Raw genomic sequence first — 19,523 nt, 5'->3', positions numbered from 1 at the left:
TAAAGACCACGAGTTCTTCGTTTGAACTCAGTCTGAGAGTGTGTAAGCATTTAAGAACAAAATAAAAAGTTCAACAACTCACCCTATCATCTAGTGTCGGATATTCGTCGTCGTATAAAGTACGTCTGACGTTCTCTCTTGTCGGAGTGTTGTTCCGGTCCAGAAAGAGGTCTAGTTCATGCTCAAGCGCTGTGGTTGGCTTGTTACCAGGGTGACGGTGGCCATTGTTTCGCTTATTGTTACTATGGGAACCATGCTGATGTCCAATCGGTGGTTGTTGTTTTCTCTGGAGGAAAAGGATAGAAAATTTGCAAATAAATAAAACAAAGACGTATTGTAAGTTAGAACAGCAAAAAAGGGACTGAAGATTTCATAGCGGTGTTGCAACAACCTTTGTTGAATCTAGACGGGAAGCCAAAAAATTAGACATAATAGTTGACGCTCTTTTATTCGACGTTGTACTATTCGATACCCTCCATTATTCGATAATATTGAAAGTCACCGTCAACAAAAACTCTCATAAACGAAACTCTATTATTCATTACGCTCCCTTTTTCGATGAATAATACGTTACATCTTTCAAAATCGAATAAGAGAGCGTGAACTGTAGTTTTTACGAAATCTCTTCTTCCCAGGTTTGATATCTAGGACGGAACTCCAAGCGAAGAAGATTACAGTATAGACAAAGAAAGTTGAAACAATGTGGTCATTCTTTGGTTTTGGTCATATTTAATAACCTTCAAATATTTAATAACCTTCAAAGGGCTGTAACTTTTTATCTATCAAAGATATGAAAACTGTGAAAACAGAAAAAAAATTCTAAAAAGTGAAAAGGGTTCAAAAGGCTGTAACTTTTTATTCATCAAAGATATGAAAACAAATTTGAAGTCAAAAAGATTTCTAAATAGTCTGATGCCAGGATTTTTAAACCAGTAGAAAATATCTTCATTTTTCAATTTTTCGAACAACCTTCATCTTTTAGATTATTCTCCTTGGAAATATCTTTCCAATGGTGTGTTGTTTTTTTAAATATAGCATTGATGAATGCTGAGAAATTGTCAAGAAGGTAAAGTGTCCAGCGTTACTTGAGCTTTTGATCTGAAGTTCCTATATATCATATACGAAAACGACGCTCTCGATGATTTCAAAATAAAAATAAAAATTGAAAATTCGATAATCTTTTTTAGCTTCTAAAATATCGAACGTTTAAAATGAGCGTTTTCAGCTTCCTTATTGGAACTAATTTTCCCGGGAATTAATTTTAGCGTTTAACTTTTGAGCCCGCAAAATACATTTTTTCTAATTTTATCGAAAAATTTGAAAAATCCCGCGAATATTAAAACTCGCGAAATGCAATTAGTTCCGATTTTTTTCGACCGCGAATATTAGTTCCCGCGAAATTTAGTTCCAATAAGGTATGCAATTTATCCTGAGTGTCTACTATGGAAGGTGCCAAGTTATTATAACCATGGTGTCATTTCATGAACTCACATTGTGTTGGTGTCCTCCTTGAGGCGAAGAGAAACGTATAGAAGGATCCTGATATCCCGTCGCTCCTCTATGCCTGCTTTGGTGCTGGTGATGTTGGGGCGGCGGGGGCGTTCCGACGGGTGCTTGTTGGGGCGATTGTTTTCGAGTTTCGTTAAAACGATTAGCGAACATTTTGAAGTCCTAGAATAAGAAAAAGAAGGAAAAGTCGTGACTTATGAGCATAAATTTAGTTTTGATTTGTTTAAGAGGATCTAGTCTAGATACTTGACCCGTCAATTATCAGCATGCACGTGATATAGTACTTCTTCTATATACTTCTTCTATTTCCTGATAAAAGTGTCGCAACTTTACGGTACCAGGCAGTCACTGTGTATTAAAATGAAAGGAAATCTAAAAACTATGACATTTAAAATAATTTCCTTTGTGATAATGAAAGTTCATAAAAAGGAGCCCTTTATATAAAATAACAAAATGTTGTGTTTTTACATAAGTGTTCCCGTTTCATATCAGACACAAATTTCATATCAGGACAGTGTCTGCCTATTGTTATATTATGCTGATATAAGCAAAAAATGTTTTCATTTTCCTCTTTCTGACCAATCTTGCTCCACAGCCGTGTCAATCCAAAAAAAAAAGCTTGTGAATTAAAATTGATGAGTAAGCAAACGATAAAAACAAAACCTTTAATAAAATCTAAAAAAAAAACACAAAAAGTTAGTTCACTTACAAAATTCCCTTGTTGATTATTCACTTGTTGAGCCATATGTTGAAACGGCTGAGAACCTTGAGTATTAGGCATATTTTGGGGCGGTACGAATTTAGAATTGGGTGGGAAAATTCCTGTCCCTCCTACGCCCTTATTTTCTAACGGCTTGAAAAGATCATTGAGCTGTTGGTGAGTGTATGAGATTGGCGTAACAGGTGACATCTGGGGAAATTGCATGTTGGGCATTGAACGGTCGGGCGTTAGTGAGCTTTTTGGAGTGGGTGGCCGGGCGGGCATTTGGAGTTTCAATTGAGGCGCACTTTGAGGATGGGTGGGTTGTTGAGATCTGATGCTTGGGCGGTCTATTATGGGCGAATCTTCGAAGCTTTTTCCACGTGGAATATGACGCCCTTCGTCTGATGAATATCCACTTTGGTTCTTAAGACGAGGGCATTTTGATTTGACATGGCCTTTCTCACCACACTCGTGGCAAGTGCGCTCGTACTCGGGGCAACTTCGTTTTTGATGACCTTTCTTGTTGCAATGATAACAGACCATATCGTTGGGGTCGGCTCTATCACCACGACCGCCTCTCTTTTTGGGACAGTCTTGTCGCCGGTGGCCTTGTTGACGACAGTTGGGGCATTTGTAGAATCGTGACTTATCCTTGGGTGTTTGTGGATCGCCGCCGTCGTCGTTCCTGTCTCGTATGTCTCTGATATCTTGTGGTTGATGTTGATGTTTTTGTTTGTTGTCTTCTAGCTGTTCCTAGATTGATATTGGAAAAGATTTCCCAAGTAAAATTCATATTCATTAATTTTCCGGCAGACTGTACCAGACAAATCCAATACTTCTTTAACAGATTTATTAAGCTTTCAAAAGTAGTTTGATCTCTCAAAGAACAGCCTTAAGATTTTTCATTTTTCTCTTTAGGTATTTTCAATGACTGCCACAAAAGGAGAAGCGAAAATAGAGAAATTTTTGAGAAAAAGAAACCCTGGATTTTCTAATAAAATAAAGTGTTGCAACCGGTTTTGTATAGTTCGGACGGTTATTTAAAATCAAAGCGTTGGCTTTCTTAATGATAGAGATTTTTTACGTTTGGTTAAGTTACGTTATTTCATCAATCATTAAAACAAACATTCGATTTGCGTAACCTTTTCTACATATTCGAACATTAACTTTAAACGATTTTAACTCGCCTGACCGAGACTTAAGACTATACGGTTTCGTATCGATCCGGTATGGTTTTCGTTACGGATAGGAAGTGCTCATAGCGATTTCAGAACGTTTCAGAGCAAGGAGACGTGAGCAGTGCCGTTCCGATGAAATATAGTGTAGAGAAACTGTTTCGATCTGACTGTTTTGCTTTGTAACGTCTTCTTTTTTGACGTTTCGAATTTTGACGTTCACACTTATTTCGGTACCGTTTCGTTTCGGAATTATACGGAACCGTAACGTCCACAAATCTCATTGAAGGACAAACTTACATTTTCACTGTTCACTCTTCGCCTGTCACGATCAATGGCAACTTTTTCCGCACAATTGGCTGCAATATGACCAATCCTTCCACAACGTCTGCATAACCTTCAGGAGTGCAAAGAAAAATAGTATCTATATGATAATAGCCGTACGTGTTTGAAGCCTTTTTTGCAGCTTTTATGTTTTCGTTAGCGACTTTTGCGTTTTTTTGGGTGTTTTAGCCAATCTAGAGGGCGAAAAACCCGAAATACTTTCTAGTCCCTTGGGCCCAACCATAGTGCGGAAAGGAGTCTGACCCCCCTTGTTAAATGACCCCCCCCCTTCTTGTCATCCCCCAACCTTTAAAAATGCCTATCCCCCAAGAGTTTTGGGCTAAATTTTCGAAACTATATAGTGTATAGTGCGATCTGATAATCCCCTTCTCGATGCTACCCCCTTCTAAAAATCAATCCCCTTGTTTTCTCTCTCTATTTGTTTATGGTAAAAAGGGAAGGGAAACAGTAAAGAAAAATTAAGTCTGGCAATTATATGTAAGCCCCCCTTCTTAAACGATCCCCCTCCTTGCTATTCACCCTTCTTCTCTTTTTTGGAAGGTGTCATCCCCTCCTTAAGAAAGGGGGGGGGGGTCCGAACTATGCCAACCATGGGGAGCCCTCCGTATATACTAAACATGTGGGCCCCTTAAGCTAATTTTGTGTCTACGGCACTACAGTGTAAGTCTCCTAAACGAGGTTATTTCAACGTATAATCGAAAGAAATACTTATAAACATAAAATTCTTACCTGTTCGTTGGCACTCTTTCATCGCCCAAGATGACATGCGGATTAAAAAAATTGTCTTGTAGAACTTTCACATTCTTTGTGTTTGGTACAGAACGCGTCGAATCTCCGAAGTGTGAACGGGCCTTTATGAAGCATTGACGAATGAAATGAAACATATTTCTACTGATTCCAGCACCGAGGTTGTGTCTTAACAGGAATGGATCTGGAAATGAGAAAAAACAGCTTATATTTTAGTGTGAACGGGCCTTTATGGAGCATTGTCGAATGAAATGGAACAAGTTTCTACTAGGTTATGGAAAACAAAACATATATTTTAGTGTGAACAGGCCTATACGAAGCATTGTCGAATGAAATGAAACATGTTTCTACTGATGCTAGCGCCGAGGTTGAAAAGAGGACAAACAGCACATTTTTTTACTGTGAACAAGCCTTTATGACATTGATTTGATCTGTTTTAAATCATGCTGATCTAGGCAGAAGTGTCCAAAAAGCAAATAGGTGTGGCCCGAGAGAGTGGTCTTAAGAATTCAAAAGATTTTCCTTCATTTTCTTGTTTCGGTGCATTTATTTATCCATAGAATGCTCAACAAGTAGGAGTTTCTGCAAAAGAATCAAGTTCAAGGACATACCTTCAATAGCAATAATGGCTGAATTCCAAGATTTCTCATATTTGTACAGAGGTTTAGTTTGTTTGGGTGCGACCACCAGTTTCAAGAAGTCGAACTCTTCAATGTAGAAACGAAAGAAACCGATGAATAGTTCACCAGTCGATTGAGTATTCTTGCCAACTCCGTCCCATTTCTCTTTCTGAAAAAAAAACAAGAGCCGCAAAGATAAGGGATAGGAATTTTCTTGGTGGGGAGAATTTTCTTCAGGTGATGCGAAAAATAGCCACAAAGGATGGTTTATGGTAATTTTATAAAAAAAATCGCTCATGTTATCGAAGAAGAAGAATTAGCATACTTTAAGAATACTTTCAAAGAAAAATTTCAAATTGTTGTCATTTTTCTCTCGTTGTAAATCACTGAAATTGAAATGAAAGCTTTCACTAGTGTTGTTTGATTAATTAAATTTTTTAATATATTGGGCACTTCCAGAAAATGTTCGTACATGGGGGGTGGATGATATAGTGTCCGAGGGTAGTGAAAAATCTACAAAATTTGCCCTGTCCGGAAGTAAACTTGCACTGTTTGGGGGTAATTTTGAGCGTCCAGGGGATCAACTAATGATTGTCCGGGGGGTTAGACCTGCTGTCCGGGGATCAAAAGTCACAATGTCCGGGGGGTAAATTTCCAAAAAATGTTATTGTCTCCACCCCCCATATTCAATATTTTTCTGGAAAAGCCAATTACCAAGCTGGGGACATCATTGAAAAACCACGTGTTACATCCTTCAACCATTCGTTCCGGTTTCTTTTCGTCGGTCCGGTCATACAGTTCTTGGAGGACCGGGATGACCGGTGGGGAGCAGCGTTGAAGGTAGAACAAGAGGAGAAGGATGTACGCGTACGAGGAGAGAGAACCTCGCGATGCATCTCCAATTTCACATCTCTGTAGAAAATCAAATTTAAAAACAAATATCACTAAAGGAAGTGCCAAAAAGTAATTTTCCAAGCTGTCTTTTTCTTTCATCCCATAATAGAATGTACAAAATAAATTAGACTGAAAATAAATGGTCTTTGTGAATAGAACACTAAATTCTCTAGATACCCCCAAGATGACAATGGCGGGTAGTGCTTCCTATAACCGTATTCCATTTTATAAGTTTTGACCACCTTTTGCTCCGGTTACTGCAAATCAAATTAATTTTCTTAGATCTCGCAACTGAAATTGAACAGATTTTAGCATTCGCAATAACTTACTGTAATCCGTTATAAAACAAAAACAAGAAAGCCTAAGCGGCCCAGCAGTGTTGGAAGTGTCAACATATTTTCCCGTTGCAGAGACGCCATACAACTTAAATTACAGGCGTGAATTTTTTCGATATATAGAGCAAATCAAATCGGGCGAGCAATTAATTTAATAATGAATTAATTCGGTGCTTTAGTTCTTTTGAAAATATTTCTTATAGTTTAAAGGGAGAGATTAGACCATATTACCCGAAGGTATTAATCATTTTGTGGTTTTTTCTTACGCATGCACACAATAGTAAGTTTCATTTTTAGCCTGGACTCGTCAATTGATAATAGCGCCCACAGGCCCGGCAAAATCAAATCTTTTCGACCAGTTGCGTTTTAAAGGCCCATTCTGCTGCGCGCTGGGTCAAAAAGGCTCTAATAGATTACATTAGTTGTCGCTTTACGAGATACTTCCCCTAAGCATAAGAAAATTGACGTTGAATAGATCCTTTAGCTGAGGATTTTGAAGCAATAACCGAGAGCTCTAAAGCCCATTAACATCTCCACTAAAAACACGAGCTAAATAAATAATCGTAAGAATAAGATACAGGAGGGTCTCAATAACTCGAACCTCTATAACTCGTATGTCTCCTTACCACGAACAAGGTTTCTGGTCCCTGCAGGTAGCAATCCCTTCATTCATGATATACACCATTGCAATGTCATTACATCACGGACCCAATAGCTGATTGGTTATAAGTGACGTAACATAAGCCAATACGTCACTTTCAACCAATCAGCTGTTGGGTCCGTCGAAGACATTGCTATGGTACATATTAAGAATTCCTTTATTCATGATATGCACCATTGCAATGTCTTCTGATATACATCACGGACCCTACAGCTGATTGGTTATAAGTGATGTATTGACTGATTATACATCACGTACAACCAATCATAGCTGATGGGTCTACGATGTGATGTGATGTGATGTCGAAATACAGGATTCTATACCTTAGCAAAGACTTTCAAGCAATATCCGAGAGCTCGAACACGGTAATCGATCAAAGCGTATGTGGATAGCATGGTGGAATTGTGGATAGCCAGAGTGTTGTAGAAGCTGATGTCGCCTTCAAGTTCTTGTTTGGGGTGAACGTTGACACAGAATTTCACTATCGGTACCTAGAAATAAATCATTAGGTGTTAAAGGACATCATTTAACTCTTTAAGTGCCAATGACGAGTATATAGGTCATGTAGCCCATGACCTATATACTCGGCGAAGCCCTCCTGTAATGCCCAGTTTGAGTTAGAAATCGTCCCTTTTGGTCCAACTCGTAGGAATTGGATTGGGTTTCATGGTCAAGCAAAAAAAAAATCAAAAGTGAGTCTTTTCAGCGAGATTTTAAACTAAAAAGTAAAAGAAAATGCAAAAATTTGACAAAAATCCACTGTTTTAAGATTTAAGGTTTTACAATTCGCAGTTTTTTTCTCAAATTTCAGACGGTGATATAGTTTCAATATGTATTGATAGATTTTTAACGTAAACTCCTGATTGTCGTTTATCTACTGTTAAAAAATACGGGGAATATTATTTGTTCGAATTATAGAGAGATTCGAATCATAGAAAGTATTTCAGTAAGGTTTTTCCTGGATGTGATATGTATATTAGTTCGAAAAGGAAGATTTAATACAGTAAAAACTCTCGCTTATTCGAACTCCTATTATTCGAATCTTGTTATAATTCGAACTTTTCGAACTTTTCCTGTCCCCGTCAAGAGACCTTTTTTTTAAATGCTTTCTATAATTCGAATCTCTTTGTAATTCGAACAAATAAGATTCCCTGATTAAGTTCGAATTAGCGAGAGTAAACTGTACCTCGCATTAAAATGGAAAAATGGGGTAACTTGTATCAGGACCTCACGGCGTTCTTTTAGAGTTTTTGTTGACCGCTTGGATATCTTTTAGAGAAATTTTAGGCCTGTTTTGGATCAGAGAATAAATCACCACAAACCTTAGATGTTTTGATAGCGTATACTTTATGATACTGTGCTTGTCTTTCCAGAGCTTTTTGAACATGCTTAATGACATCCACTGAATCCACATCCGGGGGTTGTTCCTGATTGCTTTTGAATAGCAGACAAATATCCAAATCCGATCCGGAAGAGCCGAATCCGTTAACGGAAGACCCGAACAATACCAATTGACAATCCTCTGAAATGATAAAAGTGATGAATGAAGATCGTTCTATTTACTTGTTATTTAATCGTGCGAATTTAGAGTTGAGAAGCTGGATACAGAAACTTATTCACAAATCAAATTTAATACACAATGGGCAAAGACTCCCTAAAAAAAGAGTAACGCCTCAATACCAACATCACATTTATTATATGTCCTTTATAAAACATGTTCTAGCATTTTTCTTGTCGATTCTTCAAATGTAATACACAAGGGGCAAAGACTCTCTAAAAAGAGAGTAACCGGGAGTAACGCCTCAATACCAACATCACATTTTATTCTTCGTGCGAATTACATTTCAAAAAATTCAAAACCCCGTGTATTCAGCAAGACACAAAAGAGAACAAACTTTTGAAGTTCATTTTGTGGTAAGCTTTCAGATCTTTCAGTGATAAAAAAGCTTTTAATAAAATTTTCATTCATTTGGTGAAAAATTTGGCTTTGTTAGGGTTCTAATCCTGAAATCTACAAAATCGTTTTTATCAAATAACTTTTCTGGCTAGTCTCAATAGACTCTTTTTAAAATTTCAAACTCAAAAGTCTCAACCTCCAGCCATGCAAACTCCCTAAACCAAAAAAGAAACCTTTAAAAAACCATATAATTCACTTCTACAAGCTGTACTAAAAAATGCCATTTCGGAGCTATTAAAAGCGAAATCCATCCAGAAACTCACTTTTGTAATTCAACTTGAGGTAAGCTTCCAATTCTTGCAGGACTTTCATTCGAATCTCAAACTCGTGCGGCTTCAATTCCATGTCACTCATTACCCCAAGACAAACTTCATCCACTTTCTTTAAAAAATCCCCCGTCATTGCCGGGAGCGTGGGAACGTCGACGTTAAGATGCGGACAATCCTTAAACGTATGCCCGTCTTGGCAACATTCGCGGCAATAAAGTGGAACGGCCATTTTCGGTCTCAAATGTTTGACTTTGAATTCATACTTCATAATTTCCTGCGTACAGCTGTTTTGCCGAGAACCTGTTTTTCCTGAATCGGAGGATATCGGTACATTTTCGGGTTTGCTAGTATCCCGATTTTCATTAGCATCGTTATCATCTAACGGCAAATTGATAATCTTTTCTACGATTTCGTTCAGTTCTGTATCTTGTATATCTTGTGTTTTGGTGGGTTCGACAATCTCACCGATAGCGTCGCTGATTACCGAAACCTAGACAAGAATCAAAGGAAAATAGATTCGTAAGAGGAAGGATGGCAGAGAGATCCAGGGTGTCAACGCCACAAATCCAGGAGTGTCAGGTTGAACTCCCTGTCCTCCTAATGCGTTGTTCAGTTTACTTTAAGGGCAGAAACTTTCGCGAGACGCGACGCAAGACGTGAAATTTCGCGGATTTAAGTTTCGCGATTTTTACTTTTTGAAGAAAATTTACGGAAGAGACTTTCGCGGTTTTTTGTGAATGTTCAATTTTAGTAGCAATAACTTTCGCGAGTGGCTAGGGAAATTTAATAAAAAAATTTTTAGGAAAATTTCATTTTTCGCGAATTTCTTGTTTAATTTCTTACCTGGCAGAAACTTTCGTATGAATGTAAAACATTTAATACATCGTTTCTTATCAATATCTTAAAAAATTATCGTTTGAGATGGAAAAGATAGAAATTACACAGCAAACTAGCACATATTCTTGAAATTTTGGTGCGTTATGCAGAATTTTAAGACAGAAAAGCCTCTTTATTATACTTCACTGAGACGGAAGAACTTTTAGTTCTAAATCTTACCATCTCATCTTCAGGCATTTGTAGCGATTGTTTGGGTGCTTCCAACAAAGACGAAGAACTATTGCCATCCACTTCAACGAAGGATTCAACTGAACTCCCTTCTTCCGATGGTGGTGACAATGGTTCGTTAGCCTATTAATTAAAAAAAGGGGAAAAGATGAGCTCATAATTACCGGAGAAAATTAAAACTAGTGAATCTGAATTCACGCGAGGAAAATGATATTACAGTCTGTCTTAAAAGTAGATTTTTGACATTTTCTCAGCACCCATTATCTTGCTATGTTAAAAAGATATACACCAGGAGAATAATCTAAAATAAAAGTTAAAAATGAAGAAGAAAAATTGAAGATTTCTTCTCGAAACTTTTGAATTTGAAACATCATTTGCAGCAAGCCCTGTAATGACAGACTAAAATATTCTTCATAATCACAACTCCCCCATGTAGTCTATCTACAGAACTATTTAATTGGTGCTCTCTAAAATTTTGACAGATTTTATGATCTGATAACTCAAACTACTCAAAATACCTTGTCAGTGTCAGCGTTAGTGTCGGTTTGGTCAGTGGAAGTGATTTTGACGAAATCGCCTTCACTAGAGGATGTTTGTTGTTGACTTGTCTCATCATTTTCATTCTCATTTTCATTCTCATTTTCCTTCTCATTGGCTGGAATTTTGACGAAATCTTCCTCCTCCTTGCCACCAACCTCCGCATCATCTTCAGACTGGAAAAAAATTGGTCTAATGTCGACACCCCCATCTAATTCCGCCACTCTTCTTTTTCGAGATGGGAATAAGAGGAAGGTCGGAATTGCTGATAAAAAGATTGACTGCTAAGCAAAGGAATATTAAATTGTTCCATCAGCGATACTGACCTTCTTATTTTTCCTATCTCGAAAGAAGGGAGACGCAATTAGAGGAGGGATGTCGATCTCCAAATGCATTTGAAGGAATTACAGACACTGCGACATTACGGACGCGAGCTGCCAAACCATGGATTATACGATGACAATTGAACGACACTGGGAGAGCGATGCGCACGCGAGGCCGAACCTTATGAGTGTCACGGCACGTCACAGTGCCAGTCCCATCCATCCATACTCTTGCATCAGAATAATGGTATCCAATTTCCCCCACATAGCATGGTATTTTTTCTATAGAATTAGTCGGCTGTTGTTAAAGTGACGCAATACGAGAAGGCATTTCAGGGTCTAGTGTCCTAATAGGTTGGTCCCCACCTTAGAATTGAAAGTCTCTCTGTTCCCATTTTAGTCCCCCTTAAGGTTTTAAAAAAATCCCCCCTTGAAAATTGTGTTAAAATTCTCTCAAAACTCGCATTGAGTATGGAAATATGTAGAGCATGTATCTCTTTTTTCTACCCCTAGATTTTCGAAAACGATTTGCCCCCCCCCCTTTCCCAATTTTATGAAAAAAAGTCCCCCCCCTTTTTTTAAAAGGACACTATCAGGGGTATTTTTATCCTGAATAACATCTAACGATAATACCAAATACCTCTTCAGCCTCGCTTCCAGACTCAAAAATGACGTCATCATCAACATCGCCACCGCTATCTTCGGTACTGACGTAACGAACACGTTTCTTTAAAGAATCACTTTCGTCGGATGTTTCTTGCGGTTCTTTGTGAGACCTCTCGTTCCGTGTGTCTGGTTCGACTTTACCTATATGATTACAGTTGAAATTTTCGAATTCGATTTTCAAGGAGAATCGGCTTCACGCATTTTGTTCTGATATAGGGGATGCATATCGTATCCATGATATGCACCATTGTAATGTCTTCTGACATTATATCACGGACCCGACAGCTGATTGGTTGTAAGTGACAATACGTAGTAAATCATGACCATCATGAATATACAATTTCCGTCCGAGAGGGGGCTTATGTTTTTGAGTTTTAGAATATTGAATAAAAAATATGAATGGCTAGAGGTTATTAAAATCGTTGGATTCCTGAACTTTTTAAGGAAAATTGAAAAAGATTACCCAAAAGTTGGGGAAACTCTCGGACGTGAATTTTACACACGATTACCATCCCCTATATCAAACCATATCAGAGGTGATGCGTGCAGCCTAGATTTTCATCGGATAAGGGAGCCTATCAAATAGTAGGGCGTCGTTTATGAGAGTTTTTTGTTAACAGTAATTTCTAACATTATCGAATAATGTATAAAGACATTCCCCAGAAATGCCAAATTTTTGCTTGAGGTATGTATACATTCTAGGTTTTGCCTGGATTAGGGTCCAAACCTAAAAATGCCGTAAGAATATTTAAGGATGATTTTTCCCAAAAAGTTAAGAATATTCAAGATGAATTGGAAAAACACCATTTTTATAAAAAAAGCGAGTAGTAAAATCTTCCTAACGACGTGTACCCAAAAAGTGTTCAATTTTTCTTATTGAAATGTAAAAATCTATTCAGTAATAACAGGAGTATAGAATGACTAGACGTTTACACCAAGTCCAAAAATTGTCTTTAGCGGTACTTTGTACCGACATCAGAACAAAAGTGTACAATCTTTTTGAGATATGATGAGTAAAGACAAACTTTAACATTGTAAAAATCTACTCTATTCATGATATGCACCAATGCAATCAGTCAATACGTCACTTTCAACCAATCAGCTGTTTTGGATCTGTGGAAGACATTGTAATGGTGCATGTCATGAATTCAGTAAATTGCTCTAAGCGGCGCTTAGCCTTAGAAGAGGGAGTTCTCTCGAAATTGGACAAAGATCTAATATCTAAGATGGATTTAAATGAAGAAGTATACCTTTTGATGGTGCTTTATTCCATTGGTCAAAGATTTCATAGTCTCTCAATCTCGGGCCTGAAAATAGGTACGTAAACGACAGTTATAGACTGGCGTCGTTTATAATCGGTGTAATACAATACATATAATACAAAGTGCTATATGAGAAGTAAATAAGCCTGCGGGATGCGGGACGGTTCGGTTCTTCTTAGACCACGTTTATACACTACAATTTCGTTCCTCTCTGAAACGAAATGAAGCTATTCTGATGGTTTAATTTAAATTTTACGTCACTTCAAACATGGCTTCATTTCGTTTCGAAGCGAAAAACGGGCGAAACGAAACCGTGGCGTGTAAACATGGCCTTAAAGTACAGTGGGGCTTCCATAACTCGAACTAACGCGCTCAAACGGCAAAATTAGTTTTTGCTGAAAATTGACTTGAAAACCTCAAAGCCGGAAAGTTTCAGTTGTAATAAAACATTAATAGTTACCTATAAAAGTTCTTTCAATTTTGGATTATATATTTTGATGATCGTACATACGTCCTTTCGTACACGAAACTCTTAGTTAAAAGGTTTTAGTTTTCATCTAAATTACTTTTCGCCTAAATCAATCTTCGCAAAGTAAGAAAGTTTTGGTTGTATTGTAGTGAAAAAAATAAGAGTTGTCTATCAAACTTTACTGCCTACGGAGCGAGATGACACCAGCAAGTACAGTTGACTCTCTGAGATGACTTGGAGTTTTTACAAGATGCTTAACTGATTGGTTATTTTTAAACAATAGGGATGACGCGTTCTTTAGAAAAAGAACTCGTAAGAACTCCAGCTTGACCCGACTCTCTGCAATTCGATTTTCAGCTTAATTGCTCTGGATAGCCTGTTTTTAGCTTACACCTTTTTTTTACAAGAATACTCTTTATAAGAATGTCCATGATGAAAATGGCCAAAAATTTAATAAGAATAATGCTAAGAATATCACCATCATGGAATTTTGCTACTCTACTTTTCTAGCTAAGAATGTCATTTTTACAACATTTTCAAATATAAATTGTCAATTACCCCCAAGTAAGGCTCAATCCATTCACAAAAATGTCATTTTATGCTTAGTTTTATAAAGGTACAAGTTCAGACCCCCCCTTTTATTTGGAACCCTCCGTTCATTAGATTTTGAAAATATTTCGGACCCCCCCCTTATTCGGGTACTTAGAGTAAATTTAAAGTGAATAATTTTTATCTTACCTTTGCATTGACAGTACGAAGTGAAATACTTGTATGAAACTTCAATGCTATCCAGGAAATAACCAACAACTAAGATGGAAATGAAAAAAAACAGTGGTGAAATATAAGAAAATCAATGTCACTGAACTTTACCAGTTAGTGTCAATACCTAATGGACATCAAATACCTATTTCGAGAGGCAAAGGTTTCGAGAAGTAAATGAGACGGGAAAGCTTCATTGATACTTCACTGAGATGGAAATCAAAGAACTTTTTTTAATAGGAACAATTTTGTAAGAACATTGTAAGAACAATTAAGCCTGAAAATTTCAAAAAGTTAAGAACAGCCCATTCTGAGCCAAGATTTACTGGTTTTTTATAAAAAAGCATATATTGTATCAAGATTTGATTTGATGAATACCTGCATTGGAAGCGTATTTCGAAATGTTCTCTTTCAAATTGTACGGATCTAGAAAAAATAAAGACATAATTTTTCAGTTAACATCCATCTCCCCTCTCTAATTCGATCTTCAGGGACCAAAGTGAAAAATTTTCTTCGAATTATAAAAAAAGATTGGAATAGCGGACAGTTTTTTGTAAGACTAAAAAATACAGTTTTTAAAAACCATTTTGGATAAAATCTCGCGTGATTAACCCTTAGCCCACGCGGGACGCACATGTGCGTCCGCGCCTATATACGAGAGACGCGTATACGCGTCTTTTATATGTATGGTCATTTAAACAATGATATTTAGTTTTCTGTTGTTGTGAGAATCAAATGGTTATGATATTTGAAAAGAGCGATAAATTTCCATTCCGGAAAGTATAGGTTTCAAAGGGTTAGGATGAAGTGCGCAGTCAAAACAAACATTTGAAAAACGTTCAAATTCAAGATGGAGGCGGTGAAATGACTGTTATGAAAGTTAGAGGTAAGGATTTGAGATTTCTTCAAGTATTTTGGCAGTTTTAGTGCAGAATTTTTTTATCCTTCAACACATCAATGTCTTCTACTGCTGTTCTGTAAGTTTTTTATTTGTTTTTCACTAAAATAGCTTTTGAAAAAATAGATTTTCATTGGCCCATATTTTGCACTTTTTTTCGGTGTCGTAAAATGTAGTGTTGAACCTTTTGAAACTTTGACTGAGATAAAATGCAGTATAGGAGTTATGTTATGGCTCAGAAGAAAGCAGATAAATTTTCCTTTTCAAAGATATATAACTTTTTAGCTGAAGTTGTTTTGTTTAAAAGTTATACCGGTTTGCGTAAAAGGTGACTTTTTATGAAAAACCACTGCGCGCTGTAGGGTCAAACACAGCGGTCAAAGGGTTAATATAGGCGATTTTCGCGAATTTTGACCGTTTTCGCGAAATCTGGCCCCGCGAAGAATTTGAATTCAGGATTTTTGCCAAAACCCCTAGGAAAATGAAGAAAATTAAGTAATAACTAATAAAGAGGACGGTTCGCGAAATTTTGTCTTCACGAAAATTTAAGATTCTCGCTTCGTAAAAAAAGTCCACGTGAAAAATTATCCACTGCAGGAAAAAATTATTTAGAAACATTTTGAATATAATGAAAACTTAAAATAAAAAATAAGACCGCCCAATCCTCCTAATTCAAAAATGGCTATGGAAAATTGTGATTAAGGCCCTTTTTGAGCCAATAAGCCTGTAACTTTATTAAGCATATATATATTTTTAAGAACATTTAAGGCTGAAGATCATGAAAGACACATGAACAGCTGAGCCTTTAATCAAAATTAGTTTAGTTTTAAAGATGGTTAAAGACTACATGATTTCAAAGTGAAAGGGGTTTGACTTTAAGAATTCCCGCCCCACATTTTCAAGATATCCTTAAAAATGGTCAGTCGAATAGCTTTTTTATCTTTGACCGATTATTAATGCTCTATCTATAGTAATCTGAATAAAAATTGAATAATTTAGAGATTTCTACAGAATTTATATTCTTGAATAATGTATAACGATCATTTGGCTAAAAAAAATGATCTATTCGTCAATTTGGTTAAAATAGTCAAAAAAGTATATACAATTAAGATTGCTTGATTTGAGAGTTTTTTCCTTTTATTCAAGGTGGATAAAGTCAAAACAAACTGGACGAATAATAACCAGTTTTTTGAAGAAAAAAAAACGTAAAATATTTGAATCTTCGAATCGGAAAAATCTCTTTATAGTCTGATGGCAAATCGTTAGTAGGTAAGCATTGTATTTTTACAGTTGAGTTTTATAACTCGAACACACAAATTTGCTCGAATCAAGAGAATTTCGAATTTTTGAGTAAAGTTTATAATGTATTGTTAATTGAAAGGACGAGAAAACTCGCTCGAGTTGAGGATACAGTTGACGCTCTCTAATTCGAGATTCTTCTATTCGATAGGCTCCTTTATTCGATGATATTGAAGTCCCCGTCAACAAGAAACTCTCATAAACCACGCTCTAATATCCGATAAGCTCTCTTATTTGATTAAAATCCGATTCCCCTTGAAGATCGAATTATAGAGCATCAACTGTATATTCGAGTTGTAGAGGTTCTACTTTATTTTAGAAGAAACGTACCTCTTTTTCTTTTCAAAAAAACGAGCTCTCTTCTTAGCGACACTCTCTACTAATACCTTTCGCATGTACAGTCGACTCTCGCTATTTCGAACTCGAACGGGCAATCTAATTTGTTCGAATTACAGAGAGGTTCGAATTATAGAAAGATTCGAATAGCGGCGGTGCAGTTTTTTTTTTGCTTCAACCTTAACAAGTACCGGGTGACCCACGAAGAAGTTCAGACGTTTCCCGACGTCTTGAGGCCGAACAAATGTCCCAAAGTACTTGGAGTTTTGATATTTAGAAAGTAGATATCCTAACTTAAAATTTGAGCCATCACTTTTTAAATTTGTTCTCTACTTATGAGCTTTTAAAGTCAAAATTCACTTTTCGAAAAGTGTAAAAAACACGTAAAAAAGAGGTATTAAAGTCATGCAATCAATTAGAAAATCACTTACAAATTAAATTGACTTATTTAACGAGTTTTATGACATTAATAATTAATAAAAACACCTTTGAAAGTAATTTTTGTTTAAAACAAGACTAGTTTTTATAAAAATTGGCGCTTTCATAAATTTTTTTCAAAAACTGGATATAAAAATGTCTAAAAATACCAAATTTGATACCCCTTTTTTACGTGTTTTTTACACTTTCCGTAAAGTGAATTTTGACTTTAAAAGCTCATAAGCAGAGAACAAGTTGGTCAAATTTAAAAAGTGATAGCTCAAATTTTAAGTTAGGATATCTACTTTCTAAATATCAAAACTCCAAGCACTTTGGGACATTTGTTCGGCCTCAAGACGTCGGGAAACGTCTGAACTTTTTCGTGGGTCACCCGGTAGTATTTTTTTATTCTATTTTTCGAACTCTTCTTCAGTTCCCGTCAAAGAGAAAATTTCTTAAAACACTTTCTATAATTCGAATCTTTCTGTAATTCGAACAAATTAAACTTTCCACTCGAGTTTGAATTAGCGAAAATTGACGGTATAAACTACTTGTCAGGGTCAACCAAGACCGCCTCTGGACTAATTCATTTTCGTTTCTTTGGTGGTACTTGGACATTCAATCCTGATTCAAATCTACTTTTTCTAGGCAATTCAGTAAGTAGACTATGGCGTGCTCAAGACAGACATTATCGACAAGCTCAAACCAAATTTACTATTACCGGTTACAAATATTACGCGGTAAAATGGACGACCAGCTCCGTGATGAATTGTATGTGAAACTGAACACGAGAGACCCTGGTCAAATCTATCAATTCTTTCTTTCAAAGAAGAAAGATATTGAAGAGTTAAAGAAAAAGAAAAAGGTATTGGTAAACCAGACCTGATCAATCGAACTTATCGAACCAATCGAACAATCGAACTAATCGAACTCCATCGAACGATTAAATTTCGATTAAAAAAAAAAATTGAACTCTAAGATCTTTTAAAAAATTACGAGTGTTCGATTAGGTTCGATTAGTTCGATTGTTCGATTGGTTCGACAAGTTCTACGACTAAAGTAACCCTACAAAAACGACCTTTAGCCCCCGCCAAAGTCAAAAACAAAGGTAAATTGTATAAAAAAGAAAGAAAGAATAAGAAACACCCCCTGTAAGATGAGATGGGAGAATCAACTTTTCTCTAAGGGGGGAAATTGAATATTTTCGTTTTGACTGGGGACTTGGGCAAATAAGGGATTTCAGGAAATTTTATGTGAAGTGGGGGTGGGGTGGTTGGAGGGTAGAAGTAGACCTCACATGGGAGGGGGTCAACACCTCCAGCACACCATGAAAAATCTGTAACAAACCTTAAGATAAGGATCTTGATTATTACTTAACTACTGTACATTTAAGGTAAAGCAAACAGTAAATCTGAAGGTGGAAAAAGTGCTATTCTGACTATTCTTCTTAAATAGGTGATCAAAGATGAACAATATAAATTGTTGCTTCCATCAAACGGTCAGCAAGTATTCTTGGAAAAATTCGATACAACATTACTGCTGGTGGTGCTGAAGACCTTCTTCCAATGCGACTATAAAGGGTTACAGAAAGCGAGGAATGAAATTCAACATATGCCTCCAGGTAGGAACAAATACATACTTCGACATATTGGAAGTTTATCGTTGCTTTGGATAACGAGTCTTACGTTTGGCTACGATTCTAAATATTCTTCTCCCATCATCGGGCAAGCTGGAGGATGTTTTTTTACGTTACTGTTTAACGCCAGAGAATACCCTGGTGCTAGCTAATGCAAGTGCTCCCTCGCAGGGAACGAGGTTGGGGGTGAACCTCTCTCCTCGTTTCTCTTATCTACTTTCTACTTTCAAGTTTTAGAGAAAATCCAAAGAATTTTAACGTAAACTTTTTCAGGCAAAGAATGGGGAATTTAGACAGTTGGGGTGGACCAACCTCGTCCCCGTGTATCCCAGGCTTTATTTGCGTTACTGATTAACGCCAGAGAATACCTTGGTAATCCAGGAACAAATTAAATCTGACGTTTTGTTTTTGACTTTTTGGGGAACTAGTAGTGGATTGACAAGGAACATTTCTTCTCGTATTTTCGATACCGTCGCCAAAAAGAATTTTCCTTGCATTTTCGTTAAAAGCCTCCCTAAAGGTCGGTCTCCACTTTCGCGAGACATGAGCGAAAACTCTTTGACGTTTTTATAAAGGCCGGCCTCCACTTTCGCGCGACATGAGCGATATCTTTTTGACGTTTTTGTAAGGTCATTGGTCGG

At 36.8% G+C, this 19,523-nt stretch overlaps 1 protein-coding gene across 1 annotated transcript in view; it reads right to left on the bottom strand.

Annotated features, from left to right (window-relative positions):
* Positions 1 to 19,523, bottom strand: part of LOC136803513 (terminal uridylyltransferase 7-like) — a 47,407-nt gene that overhangs the window by 2,750 nt on the left and 25,134 nt on the right. The window contains exons 15-30 of the mRNA XM_067060255.1: positions 14,675 to 14,722; positions 14,276 to 14,344; positions 13,057 to 13,113; positions 11,781 to 11,947; positions 10,799 to 10,993; positions 10,272 to 10,403; positions 9,210 to 9,705; positions 8,312 to 8,511; positions 7,313 to 7,480; positions 5,814 to 6,011; positions 5,091 to 5,268; positions 4,462 to 4,663; positions 3,688 to 3,784; positions 2,219 to 2,965; positions 1,492 to 1,671; positions 83 to 286 (exon numbers count right to left, since the gene is read on the bottom strand). Of these exons, the coding sequence (XP_066916356.1) occupies positions 83 to 286; positions 1,492 to 1,671; positions 2,219 to 2,965; positions 3,688 to 3,784; positions 4,462 to 4,663; positions 5,091 to 5,268; positions 5,814 to 6,011; positions 7,313 to 7,480; positions 8,312 to 8,511; positions 9,210 to 9,705; positions 10,272 to 10,403; positions 10,799 to 10,993; positions 11,781 to 11,947; positions 13,057 to 13,113; positions 14,276 to 14,344; positions 14,675 to 14,722 (3,338 nt within the window). The remainder of the gene's footprint in view (positions 1 to 82; positions 287 to 1,491; positions 1,672 to 2,218; positions 2,966 to 3,687; positions 3,785 to 4,461; positions 4,664 to 5,090; positions 5,269 to 5,813; positions 6,012 to 7,312; positions 7,481 to 8,311; positions 8,512 to 9,209; positions 9,706 to 10,271; positions 10,404 to 10,798; positions 10,994 to 11,780; positions 11,948 to 13,056; positions 13,114 to 14,275; positions 14,345 to 14,674; positions 14,723 to 19,523) is intronic.

Source organism: Clytia hemisphaerica, unplaced genomic scaffold (genome assembly GCF_902728285.1).
Source record: "Clytia hemisphaerica strain Z4C2 unplaced genomic scaffold, Clytia hemisphaerica genome assembly, whole genome shotgun sequence".
Classification (NCBI taxonomy): domain Eukaryota; kingdom Metazoa; phylum Cnidaria; class Hydrozoa; order Leptothecata; family Clytiidae; genus Clytia; species Clytia hemisphaerica.
The sequence above is the reverse complement of the archived record's forward strand: the minus strand, read 5'-3'. Positions and strand labels throughout refer to the sequence as shown.